The following is a 17,351-nucleotide window of genomic DNA, read 5'->3' on the forward strand; positions in this document are numbered from 1 at the left end:
TATCCATTAACGGTAAAACATTTATCACTCCATGAGAAGAGGACTGTCCTATTATAAGTGGTTGCTCAAACTTTTTCCTTTGCTCGTAAGCAGTTTCAAAAAAGTATGCTTCGGAAGACGAAGTATGTTTGGATGAGCCACAAAGAGCTCTAATTCGATCGCTTTTTGGATATTTCAAAGTCTTACATTCATTGAATCGCAATAGTGCGGTTTCAGCAGCATTTTTCAAATACAAAAACACTTTTCTTGCTGCATTGACGTACGATTTTTTTGCTATCATGCACCACTTGAATATATATTCGGCTTCCAATCGAGCACATATCGCCGGTTTATTAATTTTCCTCGATATCCGTCGAATATAGAACTCTGACCATTTTGGAAAGTTAAAACACTTTTGCCAAGATCGGACAGTACTGAATTTTTCTTTTACTCTCTCGATCGTCTTTGATCTTTGTACGATAGACTTGTTACCACGTTTTGCATAATACTTTTTGTTGTACAGTTTTTTTGAGTCAGAATGTTTGTGTTTAAATTTTCTTCGGCGATCTCTTTCACGTGCAGCATTTTTAAAATAATTTTTTCTTTTGATTTGCCGATTGTACAGCAATTGGTGTGAGTAATTATGGCGTTTTTGAGCTCGTTTATTTTCTAAATCTTTTTGGTACTCGTCGCGTTTTCTTTTACATTGTTCCTCAGGATTTTTTTTGTACTGATTACGCACTCTCTGACGTTGTGTTTCGGGATCTTGTATGTACTGATCACACATTATCTGGCGTTTCGGTTTGGGGTTTTTTTTATATACCTCACACATTTTATAACATTTTATTTTAGGGTCCTGTTTATATTTATTGCGCTTTTGAGTGCATAAAAAATCAGCGTTTTTGGCATATTGTTGTTTGTGAGAAAAAGCATCTTTCTCGAGTCGTTTTGAACGCTGTTCTTCAGTTTCCTTGCTACGTGCAAGCCTTTTTCTCAGTGCATCCGCCTCTCGTATTTTCAATGTCTCCAACGGTAATAACATTAATGGAGCAGTTGAATTACAGAGGTACGGAAAATGAGTGATTGTTTGTCCTGCAAACATTGCAGACAAATGAGGTCTTAGCAAAGATCGATCGTACGTCACAATACAAGGATTTATGCCAAACAGAATCGATGTAGCAAACGCAATCGCCATAGGACCACAATTACAACCGTCGACTTGCGACTGGACTGTAGGAAAGACTATCGGATTGTTTTGAAAATCATGAAAAGGAAATAATCTCTCCACAAAAATTCGAATTTCTCCATTCAAATTTTGCTTATTAGCATTACGACTGCCTTCATGAGAATCATATATAATAACAGACTTTGCGTCGTAATGACAAGTAACCCAATGTCCGCCCGCGAAATTACTGTGCAGTATTTGCAAATGCTTCTTTTTTAGATTTTCGAGTGGAACAATCTGATCAGGAAATATCGTCAACCATACAGGTCGAGGTGCATATTCAGAATTTCTTTCGAGTAACGCATGGAAACTATCTATCATCGTTTCTGTCAACCATTCTTTGGAAATCAAAATGTCTTTTTCCTTATTGCCATAATAGAACTTGTGACACTGATGATGCATTTTGAGCTGGCGCTCGGGGCAGCCTTATACAGATATATGGCGCTTAGGGCAGTCTTTTAGTCATGCAAGTGTCACAATCACCTTAAACGAATAATTAAAGTTACAGAATTCTATATCAGATTTTTTAATTTGGCGCCTAGGACAAGCCAGCCAGGGCCAAAACTCAGCGCTATTGCAGCCGATATTTTAATTCAGCGCTTACGGCAGCCGTTATACAGCGCCAGAGCAGCCGATTATTTTTTCTAATTTTTTTCTGGATCTGAAAAATAAAAAAAGTGTATTAATACATAAAACAAACAAGTTATAAATTTTAGATTAATAATTGTAAACTTTGTACAAGTTTTTTTGCAATAAGCAAGCGAACAGTTTAAAATAATTTTAATAAACATATGCAGAGATTTAAAATTATTATACTAAATAAAATATTGCAGAAAATTTGCTTATAAAGAAGTGAAGCTACATTTATCTTCTGTATAGTATTTCTGAATAGTTGAAAATCAAGTAATCACATTAACATTTAAAAATAGTATTTATTTATTATCACTAAATCATCAATGCAATCTCCTAAAAATTTTTGCTGCTTTCTATTCTATATAAATAAATCCTGTTTATAAACCTTGCTTATAAAAAAAAATTATTCCATAAATTCTACACTTATATTAAATATCTCGAAAATAAAACATTTTATAGGAAAATGTGTTAGACAAAAGATGTTTGGTTCGAAAAAGGAAAAAAGATGGACATATTAATTTGGATGAAAGCGCTTCGGAGATTTGAAAGTCAATCTAGTTTTTTTAAATGGAACTCTATCTTAATTTTTTTATAAATCGATTCCTCGCAATATTCGGTGTTAAAAGTTATATAGGTAGAATGGCCACAAATTAAATAGTTTATGAGATATTTTATACGTTGACATAATTTTACTAAAACAATAAAATATCTCATAAAATAGTCATTTTTCCATTACCTTATCTGCATACTTGTATGCACAAAATAATGAAAAGAATCAATTAGTGTAAAGAAATAAATAGTTGTTTAGAAAAAAAATATGTACCTGCTTGTTGCAAATTCATGCTTTTTCTTAAAAACAACTATATGTTTCCTTTACACCAATTTGTTCCTCTCATTATTTTGTGCTTATAAATATTCAGGTAGAAATATTATGTCAAATGAAAATAAACATATGCATATAATATATCTTGAAAACTATTCCATTTTTGACCATCCTACCCTTATAACTTTTAACAGCGTATATTGCAAGGAATCTATTTATATAAAAAAATTAGAGCGCTTCCATTTAAAAAAATGAGGTTTACCTTCAAATCGTCGAAGCGCCTTCACTCATAGTCAAACTAATATCCTTTTCCTTGCTTCCTCTTCAAAGCGAACAAGTTTTTTCTAAAACATTTTCCTATAAATAAAAAAATGTTTTATTTTCGAGATATTTAACAGTTTTTGAACTTTTGGGACACACTGTATATACAACCTACAGGGTGCGGCATTTAAATTGAAACGTCTAAATGCCACCCTAATTTTTTTAAATAAATCGATTCCTCGCGATATTCGATGTAAAAAGTTATAACGATAGAATCTCGTTAAATATTCATTTTTCGATTATCTTATCTCAATACTTTTATGCACAAAATGATGAGAGGAATCAATGTTTAAAAAAAATATGTTACTGCTTGTTGCAAATTATCATACTTTTTCTTAAAAATAACTGTGTTTTTTATATACCAATTGATTCCTCTCATTATTTTGTGCAGAAGAGTATATAGATAAGATAATTGAAAAATGATTATATTACGAAATATTTCATACTTTATGTAAAATTATGTCAAATTAAAGTATAAAAATTCTCCTAAACTATTCAATTTTTGGCCATCCTATCATTACAACTTCTTACGTCGAATATGGTGAAGAATCGATTTATAAAAAAATTAGAAGAGTTCCATTTAAGAAAACTTGATTGATCTTTAAATCTTTGAAGCATCTCCACCCAAGGTGTAACTAATATCTCTATCTCTTTTTCTTTTATGAAGCAAACAACTTTTGTTTAAAACATTTCTTTTCATTTTTATTTTTTATACATGATTCTGAAAGGTTTCCTCAAACTTCAACGGCGTATTCTAGCGGTCCTGATGAAAACAATTCCTATAAACATATGTCCTGCAATGTTTCCTTTTCAAGATACAATCATTTTTTAATTTTTAATGAAATTTTTAATTTTATTGGAAAGTGCAGTATTAAATCCAAAAAACAATCAAAGTAAATGTTCGAAATGTTCGCCAGCCGCAATTCAGCGCCCAAGAACAGTATTGTCGAGAAAAAAAGGTATCTCGAAAAGAAAGCGTTGTAGGACACGTTCATAAGAACTTTTTTCATCCTTATGACCGCTAGAATACGCCTTTGAAGTTTGAGAAGACCTTTCAGAAACACCTTGTATATTTTGGAGTCTGAATTAAAATGCCGCACCCTATATATGTATATATATTAATAATAAATAAAATTTTATTAACTAAACAACTGCAATAATTGTTCAATAATAAATTCAACAAATGAATAATAGAAATATGTTCCAAGAAATATGTTCCAAGAAATATGTAAGAAGGCAGTAGACCGTTATATTACAACGATCTCGTTTGTCTAATGCAGTGCTCGAAATTGGTTGAACATTTGAGCCGATTTCCGCGGTAAACGCCTCCTTTCCTCTCCTTACCGCGCGCGCCGCAGCCGCTAGGGCCAGCACCGCCGAGCGTTAGGAGCGGCACTATCTGATTATGAGTGGGTTCTTCTCCCTATTTATTAAAATTTTAAAAAATGTATTAAAATTTAAATATAAATTTAAAAATAAATTTTTTATTTTTAAATTTAATAAGTGGAAATATTTCAATAGATTTCTACGTCACTCATGAGGTACTAATGCTGACGCGTTTTTTTAAAAGTGGTTTCTATCTACATTATTGCATCAATTGTTCATTCTCATAAAAGGCCAAGAAAATCTAATTAAGAAAATCTCTTTTATATATTTTTTTTAAATTAAGAATTTGTTATTTTTATCTTTAGTGGAATAGGCCTACGGGGGAAACCACTTAAAAAAAAAAAGCGTCAGCATTAGTACCTCATAGGTGACATGGAAATCTATTGAAATATTTCCACTTAATAAATTTAAAAATAAAAAATTAATTTTTAATAAATTTTAATACATTTTTTTTAATTTTAATAAATAGGGAGAAGAACCCACTTATAATCAGATAGTGCTGCTCCTAACGCTCGGCGGCGCTGGCCCTAGCGGCTGCGGCGCGCGCGGTAAGAAGAGGAAAGGAGGCGTATCCCGCGGAAATCGGCTCAAATGTTCAACTAATTCCGAGCACTGGTCTAATGCATAATATATTACATGGTAACGTAAGCGCGAGAAAATCATATCTACTCAATAAATACCTGTGATAGCTAAGAAAGCATATGTATACAATAATTATACAAGATAATACATAAATAGAATAAATAGAAATGTTAATAATAGTAATTATTTCTTACCTGATTTTAAACTCCAGAAAGTATAGATAATATATAAGTAAGCTTCAGAAAGTCTGTACTATTACAGTTATTTGCGTAAAAATCTTCAAAGTAAAATAAAGCCGCAGATTTATTTTATTTTATAGCTCAGGCTTCTTCTATGTAACTCCCACAGAACAAATTCTAATGGATAGAAAAACAGAATATCAAAAATTGTTGCACATGTGTCTGTATATCTATAAATAAATCTAACTTTATTTATTGGTCAAGCAACGGTTTGTTGAATTTTTAAAGAAATATGTTTTCATCAATGATAAATAAATCGCAGAACTAATTTATTTCCTAAGACAATTGAATTGACTCGACGAACTGTATTTATGTAAGAAGGCAATAGACCATTATATTACAACGATTTCGTTTGTCTAATGTATAATATTAAATGGAAACGTAAGCGCAAGAAAATCATATCGACAAATACCTGTAAAAGTTAGGAAAACATATACAATAATTACAAGATAATACATAAAATAAATGGAAATGTAATGTAACAATAATAACTATGCATTACTTACTTATGTAGCCACTTCTTTATACCAAACACTACTTAAGCAGTTAACCTGGTACACTCTGTCGTCAATATTTACACTCACTGATCAATGAAGTACTGAACATTGACATCCCGAATTCATAGTCGCGACATATAGATCTACTTATATCGATAATCTCGATGATAACTAAATCCATAATGTACATTTACACGAACTTACTCCAAACTACATTACCAGCTGTCGAAGTGATGACAATATTATTGTGAAAGTTTCAAATCTGTACTAATTATCGATTCAATGATCTTCAATGATCTCTGCCCTGTGGGGACCTATGGCGGACCGCTTCGACATTTGTGAACGCATGAGGATGGAGGACGATGTAAGTAACTCCTTTAATATTGTTAATATTTTATTAACAAATAAAATTAATACAATAAAATTGCAGATACTAATGATGAACGAAGAATCGCTCCTCAACGGCGATGTCGACGTCGACGTCGATTTAATCACCGCCCATTCCGTCGCCGCCCGTTCCGTTGCCGCCCGTTCCGTTGCCGTCCGGGACGTGGCTGCTGGTTCCGTCGCCGCCGGTCCCGTCGCCGCCGGTCCCGTCGCCGCCGGTCCCGTCGCCGCCGGTCCCGTCGCCGCCCGTTCCGTCGCCGCCCGTTCCGTTGCCGTCCGGGACGTGGCCGCCGGTCTCGTCGCCGCCGGTCCCGTTGCCGCTGATTCCGTCGCCGCTGGTTCCGTCGCCGCCGGTTCCGTCGCCGCCGGTTCCGTCGCCGCCGGTCCCGTCGCCGCTGGTTCAATGTCGAAACAAAACAGACAAGGTAACATAATTTTAATCTATTAAAGATTGTACCATATATTAGTACTTACATAGTGTATAATTATTAGTACTTACGTACTGCATATTTTCCTACGCACTATTTTTTAGTAATTACGTAGAATATATTTTTCTTTGTACTATTATAAAAACACATATGTAATTAAATTAATTTTAATAATTACAGATTATAGACCGAGAGGTAGAGCCGCAGGAGCTCGCCGACAGCAGGAACGATTTATGAAATTTTTATATCAGCTATCCATGGCACCACATCACTGGGGCAGACACAGGGGAAGAGGCAGAGGAAGAAGGTAAGAAAGCATTAAAAAATTTCTAAAAATTACAAGTTATAGTTACATGTATAGTTATTACATTTATTTTACAGAAACAATTAAGTATTATCAAGTCATGGTGTTCAAGCGGCTCGTCGCATCGCTCAAGAAAAAATTTTTTTTAGTTATTTTCTAATATTACCAATAAAACATCTGTTTCACAGAATGTAAGTGTGATGTGACAAAATACTTGTGTTAGAATGCGAAATAATTTAGTTACTATGTAATTAAGTTAATATTAATGCACAAAATTAATTATGTGACAAAATTGAGATTATTTTTCAATTATTTTTGCACATTTTAGATGTAACATTTATATTAAGTCAGTTGTATATTAACTAAATTATCTTACATTCTAACACAAGTATTTTGTATCACACTTACATTTTGTGAAACAGATGTTTTATTTCGAATATTCAAACTAAACTATTTTTTGTTGTAACATGTCTTCGGTTTGACTGCCCCATTGATATAAAGCCGTGGATAGCTGATATAAAATATCTTTGGTTTGATATTACAGTTTTGTTAAAATTTTTACAAAATATACGAAATAAAACTATAATATCAAATCAAAGACATGTTAAACATAAAATAATTTAGTTAAAACATTCGAAACGACACTTATTATGTTTCATTTAGCGTAATTGTGATATCAAACGCAATACTTATGTTTTATTTCAAATATTCAAATTAAACTATTTTTAGTTGTAACATGTCTTTGATTTAACTGCCCCATTCATATAAAGTTATGGATAGCTGATATGAAATATATCTTTGGCTTCATATCACGGTTATGTTAAAATTTTTACAAAATATGCGAAAAAAACTATGATATGATATCAAAGACATGTTAAACATAAAATAATGTAGTTAGAACATTCAAATGACACTAATTATGTTTCATCTAGCGTAATTGTGATATATCAAACGCAATACTTATATTATTAGTTATTTTTTAATATTATCAATGAAACATCTGTTTCACATGACTTAAATGCTATATAAAACACAAGACGTGTTATAATGTAAAATAGTTTAGTTAATATGTAATTAAGTTAATATAAAAATGTACAGAAATGTACAAAATTAATTATGTGACAAAATTTAAATTATTTTTCTACATTTTGAATGTAACATTTATATTAACTTAATAACATATTAATTAAATTATTTAAATTATAAGTTTTGCGACTGGATCGATGTCAACGTCGATGAGATGTTCTTCGTTCATTAATACTAATAAAATTCTATTATATGGCAGTTTATTTGTTAATAAAATATTATTAACAAGATTAAAGAATATAATTTTTTTTTTCATACTTTTCAGAAGTTTTTTTTAATACTTTTCGAGTTATTTTATATCTTAATCTGACATATTTTGATATAAAATTTAAATTAAAATATCTCTAAAAATATTAAGTTCTGGATAATCTTACCGTAATACTTTTATGATTAGAATAATGAGAATCAAGTGGTATAAAGAAAACGCATAATTGTTAAAAAAGTACATTGTAAATTGCATACTTTTTCTTCAAATAATGGGTTTTTTACACGTATTGATTTGTTTTATTATTCTGTGCATAAAAATATTACGGTAAGATTATCGATAACTAAATATTTTAAGAGATTTTAGATTTTATATCAAAATATGTCATATTTCTCTCTCTCTCTCTCTCTCTCTTTCGTGTTTGCGAAATTTTCGTAGTGCAACTTGGGGAAGTCGAATTTGTTGAACCTTGATACCTGGTGCAAGGAATTCCCGTAGCGCAACTCGGGGAAGTCGAATTCGTCGACTCTTTGCACCTAGTGCGAAAAATTCCTGTAGCGCAACTCACGAAAGTCAAATTCGTCGACCCTTGATACCTGGTGCGAGGAATTTTCGTAGCGCAACTCGGGGAAATTGAATTCGACGACCTTTGGCACCAGGTGCGAAAAATTCTCGTAGCGCAACTCGCAAAAGTCGAATTCGTCGACCCTTGACACCTGGTGCAAGGAATTCCCGTAGCGCAACTCGGGGAAGTCGAATTCGTCGACCCTTTGCACCTAGTGCGAAAAATTCCTGTAGCGCAACTCGCAAAAGTCGAATTCGTCGACCCTTGACACCTGGTGCGAGGAATTTTCGTAGCGCAACTCGGGGAAATTGAATTCGACGACCCTTGGCACCAGGTGCGAAAAATTCTCGTAGCGCAACTCGCAAAAGTCAAATTCGTCGAACCTTGACACCTGGTGCAAGGAATTCCCGTAGCGCAACTCGGGGAAGTCGAATTCGTCGACCCTTTGCACCTAGTGCGAAAAATTCCTGTAGCGCAACTCGCGAAAGTCGAATTCGTCGACCCTTGACACCTGGTGCGAGGAATTTTCGTAGCGCAACTCGGGGAAATTGAATTCGACGACCCTTGGCACCAGGTGCGAAAAATTCTCGTAGCGCAACTCGCAAAAGTCGAATTCGTCGAACCTTGACACCTGGTGCAAGGAATTCCCGTAGCGCAACTCGGGGAAATCGAATTCGTCGACCCTTTGCACCTAGTGCGAAAAATTCCTGTAGCGCAACTCGCGAAAGTCGAATTCGTCGACCCTTGACACCTGGTGCGAGGAATTTTCGTAGCGCAACTCGGGGAAATTGAATTCGACGACCCTTGGCACCAGGTGCGAAAAATTCTCGTAGCGCAACTCGCAAAAGTCGAATTCGTCGAACCTTGACACCTGGTGCAAGGAATTCCCGTAGCGCAACTCGGGGAAATCGAATTCGTCGACCCTTTGCACCTAGTGCGAAAAATTCCTGTAGCGCAACTCGCGAAAGTCGAATTCGTCGACCCTTGACACCTGGTGCGAGAAATTCCCGTAGCGCAACTCGGGGAAGTCGAAATCGTCGACTCTTGGCACCTGGTGCGAGAAATTCCCGTAAATTTTAATGATAATGATAATACTCTGGGCCCCGTAAATTCTTCATTCGTCCCTGCGGACAGAGGAGAAGAATAAGGAGACGACGTTTCTTAATTTTTTGCATTACCAACATCACTTTTTGACCGCTTGTATCTCTGAAACGGCTGGACCAATTTAAATTTTTTTTGGCTTAAATTAGTCGTGGCGATGCCGCCTTTAAGGATATACTATGTGTTTTTATAAAATTTTTTATATTTTAGTTGCTACAAACCCCCGAAAAGTCGACTTTGTGCGCGCAGGATAAGAGACTTAGTAGTGTCATTTTCCGAACTTTGCCAGAGATTCTTTTCCTGACTTAGTAGTGTCGTTTTTTGAACTTGGCCGGAGACACTACCGCGTCTCCTGATCAAGTGGTATAAAGAAAACGCATAATTGTTAAACAAGTAGATTGTAAATTGCATATTTTTTCTTCAAATAATGGGTTTTTTACACGTATTGATTTGTTTTATTATTCTGTGCATAAAAATATTACGGTAAGATTATCGATAACTAAATATTTTAAGAGATTTTAGATTTTATATCAAAATATGTCATATTTCTCTCTCTCTCTCTTTCGTGTTTGCGAAATTTTCGTAGTGCAACTTGGGGAAGTCAAATTCGTCGAACCTTGACACCTGGTGCAAGGAATTTTCGTAGCGCAACTCGGGGAAGTCAAATTCGTCGACCCTTTGCACCTAGTGCGAAAAATTCCTGTAGCGCAACTCGCGAAAGTCAAATTCGTCGACCCTTGACACCTGGTGCGAGGAATTCCCGTAGCGCAACTCGGGGAAGTCGAAATCGTCGACTCTTGGCACCTGGTGCGAGAAATTCCCGTAAATTTTAATAATAATGATAATACTCTGGGCCCCGTAAATTCTTCATTCGCCCCTGCGGACAGAGGAGAAGAATAAGGAGACGACGTTTCATAATTTTTGCATTACCAACATCACTTTTTGACCGCTTGTATCTCTGAAACGGCTGGACCAATTTTAATTTTTTTTGCTCAAATTAGTCGTGGCAATACCGCCTTTAAGGATATACTATGTGTTTTTATAAAATTGTTTATATTTTAGTTGCTACAAACTCCCGAAAAGTCGACTTTGTGCGCGCAGGATAAGAGACTTAGTAGTGTCATTTTCTAAACTTTGCCAGAGATTCTTTTCCTGACTTAGTAGTGTCGTTTTTTGAACTTGGCCGGAGACACTACCGCGTCTCCTGATATATGCATCCAAAGTCGAGAAATCTAAAAAATCGTTATTTTTCTCGAATGTCACGCATGTCTTATTGGTCAGCGTCGTCAGCACGCAACCAATCAGAACGCACTCAACTAATGCGTTCAGATTTTTTTTCTAAAAGACGTCTTTCCTTTTCTAATTTTTTAATATGGCGGCGCTCAGACCTGTCAGCTCGCAGCTTTGATGATATTAATTAACATTGATATAATTAATATCGGTTGTAAAATGTATATATATATATATGTAAAGAAAGTGCATTTCTTTGATTAGAATTTGCCGCTCAACGCGGCCATAATAAGTAGACATTAGATGATAAGTTGAAACCTATATTACCATTGCGCGAGCTACGTAGAGGAGAATATAGAGAATTGAGAAGAATAGATAAACTCGTTTAAGTAAAAAGTGATAAAGGAGAATTACACCAAGGAATAAACTTTAATGTCGTTTCGTTTATTACAGGTAGGAATAAGATAAATCATTAGGATTCATAGGTTAGGAATTAAATAAAAACGTTTATTACAGAAACTCAGTACTGCTTATTTGACGGTGTGAGATCCTTAACCTTAACCCTCAACGAAATAACATTATAAAACGACATTTTTGGAAAACTTTGGAGAAATGGAGAAACTACTATTTGAATTCAAAATAAAAGCATCAGCAGAAGGAAAATCGAATACTCTGTGCATAACATCAATCACCACAGAAACAAATCGAACCTTCGAGATACCGGAGGAATGCCAATCAGTAAAACTACACACTGAAATCGGGAATACAGAGGCCTACAGAAAGATAAAGAATACATTACAAAAAAGACACCAAACGAGGAAAGTTTGGATCCCTTTGACTAAAGAGATAAAAGATGTGTATATAGACGAAGGAGGGAATATCCAATTTTGAGATATCTTCCTAGAGGAAAAAGAACAATCGGCGTCCGATACAGGAAGCAAGGACACAGAAAACAAACAAGCCTCTGGACCACAAAAATTAAGCAAAATTGCGGAAAAATTTGTTTTAGAAAATTTCACTATAAAAAATTCAAACCCGTATCAATGGATTGACGCATTTGAAAAAGAATGTGAACGCTTCGAGATAACAAAGGATCAAAATAAAATTGAAATTTTCAGGTTATTCTTGGACAAGTCATCCTTAGACTGGTACGGCTCGATGATAATAAAGCTAACATTGAACTCAGAATGGAAAATATGGAAACAAAAATTCTGCAACACATATGCAAATAAAGGATGGGACCCAATAATACATGCATTGTTGTTCAAATATAAATTCGGGACACTACTGGAGTACGCTGTAAGAAAAGAGAAACTTTTACTGGAAATAGATAGATCCATGAGCAAACAGACATTAATTAATCTGATTGCAACCGGCCTACCAAAATTCGTACTGAACAAAATTGACAGAGAAGGACTCAAGGAAGTAGAAGATCTATATAATGAAATTAATAAAAATGAACACTTAATAATTAAGAGAACGTTCAAAACAAACAAAAACACAGAATCGGAAGCTAAAGAGAAAAAGAAACCATGCAAAACGTGCGAAAAGTTAAATAAAGGCACACGTTATCACCCTGAATCCTCATGCTGGTTCGGAACAAAGAAGAAAGAAATAGGAGATATTAAATGCACGAACAATAATGAACTAGAAGCTGAACTAAATGAAGAAAGTCAAAAAAACTCGTGGTGCCACCATTAATCAGAATAAAATTAATACTAAATGACACTTTAGAAATCTTCGGTATATATGACTCAGGGTCAAATGTTTCCCTGATAAATAAACTCAAAACTACTGAAATTAAAAAAGGGTAAAGAAAAGGATGAAAAAAGTGCAAATTTAAGAACGATTAATGGTGTTAGTAAAACGAACGGAATGGTAACCGTAAAAGCTAAAATAATTGATATAGAGAAAAAAACTAATATATTTGTAGTAGATAAGAAGAATTTTAAGTATGATTTTTTAATTGGATTAGATATGATAAAAGATTTTAGACTAATCCAAAATGAGGACTTAAAGATAACACAAAGAGTACCAGATAATATAATAGAAGAATACGAAGTAAACTTTAACGAAAACATAGATGGAAAAAGATTCAACATGACAGTAAATCATTTAAACTGTCAACAGAAAGAAATGATAGATAAACTGATAGAAAGATATAAAACAGCTTTCGCAAAAGACAAATATGATATAGGTACGGTAAAAGACTATGAAGCCAGAATAGACCTATTGGTAGATAAATACTGCTGCAAAAGACCTTACAGATGCAATATTGAAGATAAGCGAGAAATAGAAAAGCAAGTCGCGAATCTACTGAATAAAAAGCTCATTGAAGAGTCATACAGCCCATTTGCAGCACCGGTGACACTAGCGTATAAAAGGGACGAAAACAAGAGATTAAGATTGTGCATAGATTTTAGAGAATTAAATAAAATTGTGGTCCCTCAATCACAACCTTTTCCGTTAATCGAGGATCTAATGGTGAAAACAAGGAATTGCCAATTTTTCACAACGTTGGATATAAACTCAGCGTTCTGGTCGATTCCCATACGAATCGAAGACAGACACAAGACAGCATTTGTAACACAGGAGGGACATTTTCAGTGGACCTGCCTACCATTTGGGCTAAAGACATCACCTGCGATATTTTAGAGGATACTCAGTAATATAATAAGAAAACATAAACTAACAGACTTTACGGTAAATTACATAGACGACATTCTAATCTTTTCCAAATCTTTCTCGGAACATATGGATCATTTGATACAATTATTGGAGGCAATAATAACAGAAGGGTTCAGACTAAAATTTTCAAAATGTACATTCGCTTCAAATACGGTAAAATATTTAGGGCATGTGATACGGAACAATTCAATACGTCCATTGAAGGACAACCTTATATCAATAAAAAATTTCCCGACCCCGAAAACACAAAAACACATAAGACAATTTTTAGGGAAAATAAATTACTACAACAAATACATTCCAAACGTAGCTACAACGCTAGACCCACTACACAACCTGCTAAGAAAAGGGCAAAAATTTATTTGGATCGAAAAATGCAAGGAATCATTTGAGAGGATAAAAGACTTACTCTGCTCCCAGCCTGTCTTAGAAATTTTTGATTCCGGATTACCAATACACATCTATACGGACGCAAGTTTACACGGCATAGGAGCGGTGTTAAAACAAAAGCAAACAAATGGAGAAGAAAAACCAATAGCATATTTTTCAAAAAAATTGAATGAAGCCCAGAAAAAAAAGCTATATACCTAGAATGCTTAGCGATAAAAGAAGCCGTAAAATACTGGCAATACTGGCTAATGGGGAAAACATTTACAGTTTTTTCCGATAATAAACCATTAGAAAATATGAACATAAAAGCAAGAACGGATGAAGAATTGGGCGATTTAACTTATTATTTATCACAGTATGATTTTCAAATAAGATACTCTCCGGGAAAACAGAACTTAGAAGCTGATTGTTTAAGCAGGAATCCGGTCTTAGGATCACAGGAAAATGAGGACGAACAACTGAGAATCGTAAATTTAATAAACATAGAAGAAATATTATTAGACCAAGAAAAAAATAACGATCTACAAGAGAAAAAGGATAAATTGGTATCGAGAAACAACATATATTACAAAAGAACAAAAAAAAGGGAAAAAATAGTGTTATCAGAAGACTTTAGCATCACATTTATAAAGAGAGTACACGAAAATTATTGTCACATAGGAATACAACAAATGGAACACATAATCGGACTATCCTACACGGCAAAAAACTTAATACAGAACATAAAGAAAATCTGCAAAAATTGTGAAATCTGCATAAGAAACAAGTCAAGAGGACAAAAAATATACGGATTGATGTCCCACTTGGGACCAGCCACAAAACCTTTTGAAATAATGTCCATTGATACAATTGGAGGACTTGGAGGATCCAGATCAACGAAGAAATACTTACACCTTTTGGTGGACCATTTCACGAGGTACGCATACATCTTAACTTCAAGTACACAGAATTCAAAGGATTTCATAAAGCTTGTAACAAACGTAACGAAAAACAACAAAATTGGAATGATCCTAACAGACCGATACCCGGGAATCAACTCCCAAGAATTTAAGAAGTTCCTAGAAGAAAAGAAAATACCGATTATTTTCACGGCAATAAATACACCATTTTCGAATGGTATAAATGAGAGACTGAACCAAACATTGATTAATAAAATAAGGTGCAAAATGAATGAAAAAGGAACAAAATTAGCTTGGACAACAATAGCACAGGAATGCATAAAAAAATATAATCAAACGATCCATACAGTGACTAGATTTGCACCCGCATACTTACTAGAAGAGAAAAACATTACAATTTTACCAAAAGAAATAAACCAAGAAAACATACCAAAGAACTTGTTAGAGGATCGAGAACTAGCTTACAAGAACAGTATAAAGTCACACGAATACAATAAAAAGCTATTTGACAAAAACAAAAACGAGGGTGAATTCAAAGAAGGAGACTCAGTATTCGTAGAAAATGGGAACAAATTAAATAGAAGAAAACTAGAGGAATTAAGAATAGGACCATATAAAATATTGGAAAAAGTATCTAAATCACTTTATAAAGTAGACACCGGACATAGGAAATCTGACTCAACATTATTCCACATAACGAAGCTAACTCCAGCACCACCGGTACCAATACAAATAGAGGATATACAGGATATAGAAGAGAACGTGGTCACTCTGTTTCCAGAAGATTCTAGTGGATGAGCTTTCCCGAAGAGGGGAGATGTAAAGAAAGTGCATTTCTTTGATTAGAATTTGCCGCTCAACGCGGCCATAATAAGTAGACATTAGATGATAAGTTGAAACCTATATTACCATTGCGCGAGCTACGTAGAGGAGAATATAGAGAATTGAGAAGAATAGATAAACTCGTTTAAGTAAAAGTGATAAAGGAGAATTACACCAAGGAATAAACTTTAATGTCGTTTCGTTTATTACAGGTAGGAATAAGATAAATCATTAGGATTCATAGGTTAGGAATTAAATAAAAACGTTTATTACAGAAACTCAGTACTGCTTATTTGACGGTGTGAGATCCTTAACTTTAACCCTCAACGAAATAACATTATATATATATAACGTGTTGTGGAGACGAATAAAAATAGTGTATACCAAAATAGATTCTTTATGAAAAAATTTTTTTTTGATCTTAAAGTGCAGAAGTGTAGTAAGACATGCTGACAACACTCTCAGTATTCTGTAGTTAGTGGACAAACAGAACAGAAAGTGTACTTTGTGCATATGTTAACATTGACTGGAAATTATAAATATTGTTGGAATTAATTTAGGATACATAGAACAGAAATATTAAACTATGGTATTTAATTTTATTTATTTTAGACAAATCATACTAAAGTTCTAAAACATGTGCTTTTTTGACAGATCCTAAATTAGTTTCAACATTTATAATTTCCAGTCAATTTTATCACAATAAAAACAAAACAGTATTGTTTTACCTTTCAAAAAATTGTTGTATATATTAAATCAAAAAAAGCTGTCGTATGTATATTACAAAAAAAGAAATAATATCTATCAAAAAATTACCTTTTTTAAAAAAAGGTAAAAAAGGCGCCAAGTACACGCTCTTGTCACAACTAAAACAAAACCGTATCGTTTTATCTTTCAAAAAAATTGTCGTATACATAAAAGAACCTGTCATATATATTAAAACCTTTCAAAAAAAACTTGTATATATTAAAATTTTCAAAAAAGCTTGTGACGTGACATTTTCGCGGTCCGTCACAAGGGCGAGTAAGCCCGATCGAGGAGGGAAATTTGAGGTCGGAAACCCCACCGCGGGGGGGCGACGACCTCTCCCTCTTAATTCTCTTTTTGAGCGTTGTAGCGAATTGCGCGAGTCGTGGTGAGTGGCCAAACTCCCGTTTTGTGATTGAGGTGGAGCAGCCTTCGTGGGACCTGCAAGGGACTCAGCAGGCAGGACGACGGAGGCCCGGACGGCGTGCAGACAGATCCGGAACAAGGTCAAGTAAAACACCCTTGAATATGCAATTAGATTCCAGACACAGTCGCTACCGTAGATCCAGTTTCAGATTCGGAGCATATCGAGGCCGGTGGACGCACCGAGAGAGATGACGAGAGGGAAGCGCGCTTTCACACGCCGGAGACCCGGGGTGGAGTACCCGAAAAAGGAGCTGTCGTAACGAGCCAGGAAAGCAGAATCAGGTCGGAACCTGGCCAGTTTCCGGCCGATTCAGAGAAGGTTCGGATCCGGAAACGGAAAAGGCCGCGAAGGGCGTTAACGGCAGCTGCCCTAAGAGAGAGACCGGGG

At 34.6% G+C, this 17,351-nt stretch overlaps 1 protein-coding gene across 2 annotated transcripts; it reads left to right on the forward strand.

Annotated features, from left to right (window-relative positions):
- Positions 1–4,324: 4,324 nt before the first annotated feature.
- Positions 4,325–8,088, forward strand: LOC137001377 (proline-rich protein 27-like). 2 transcript variants are annotated; one of them, XM_067360115.1, is made up of 4 exons: positions 4,326–6,049; positions 6,116–6,497; positions 6,681–6,807; positions 6,882–8,088. In XM_067360115.1, exons 1-4 carry the CDS (start codon positions 5,978–5,980, stop codon positions 6,889–6,891), a joined length of 591 nt encoding a protein of 196 aa, XP_067216216.1. In that variant the 5' UTR covers positions 4,326–5,977; the 3' UTR covers positions 6,892–8,088. The 2 variants fall into 2 exon arrangements, with proteins under 2 accessions (XP_067216215.1, XP_067216216.1); XM_067360114.1 differs by having other exon boundaries at positions 4,325–6,497.
- The last annotated feature ends 9,263 nt before the right edge of the window (positions 8,089–17,351 follow it).

This window comes from Linepithema humile, chromosome 8 (assembly GCF_040581485.1).
Source record: "Linepithema humile isolate Giens D197 chromosome 8, Lhum_UNIL_v1.0, whole genome shotgun sequence".
Classification (NCBI taxonomy): domain Eukaryota; kingdom Metazoa; phylum Arthropoda; class Insecta; order Hymenoptera; family Formicidae; genus Linepithema; species Linepithema humile.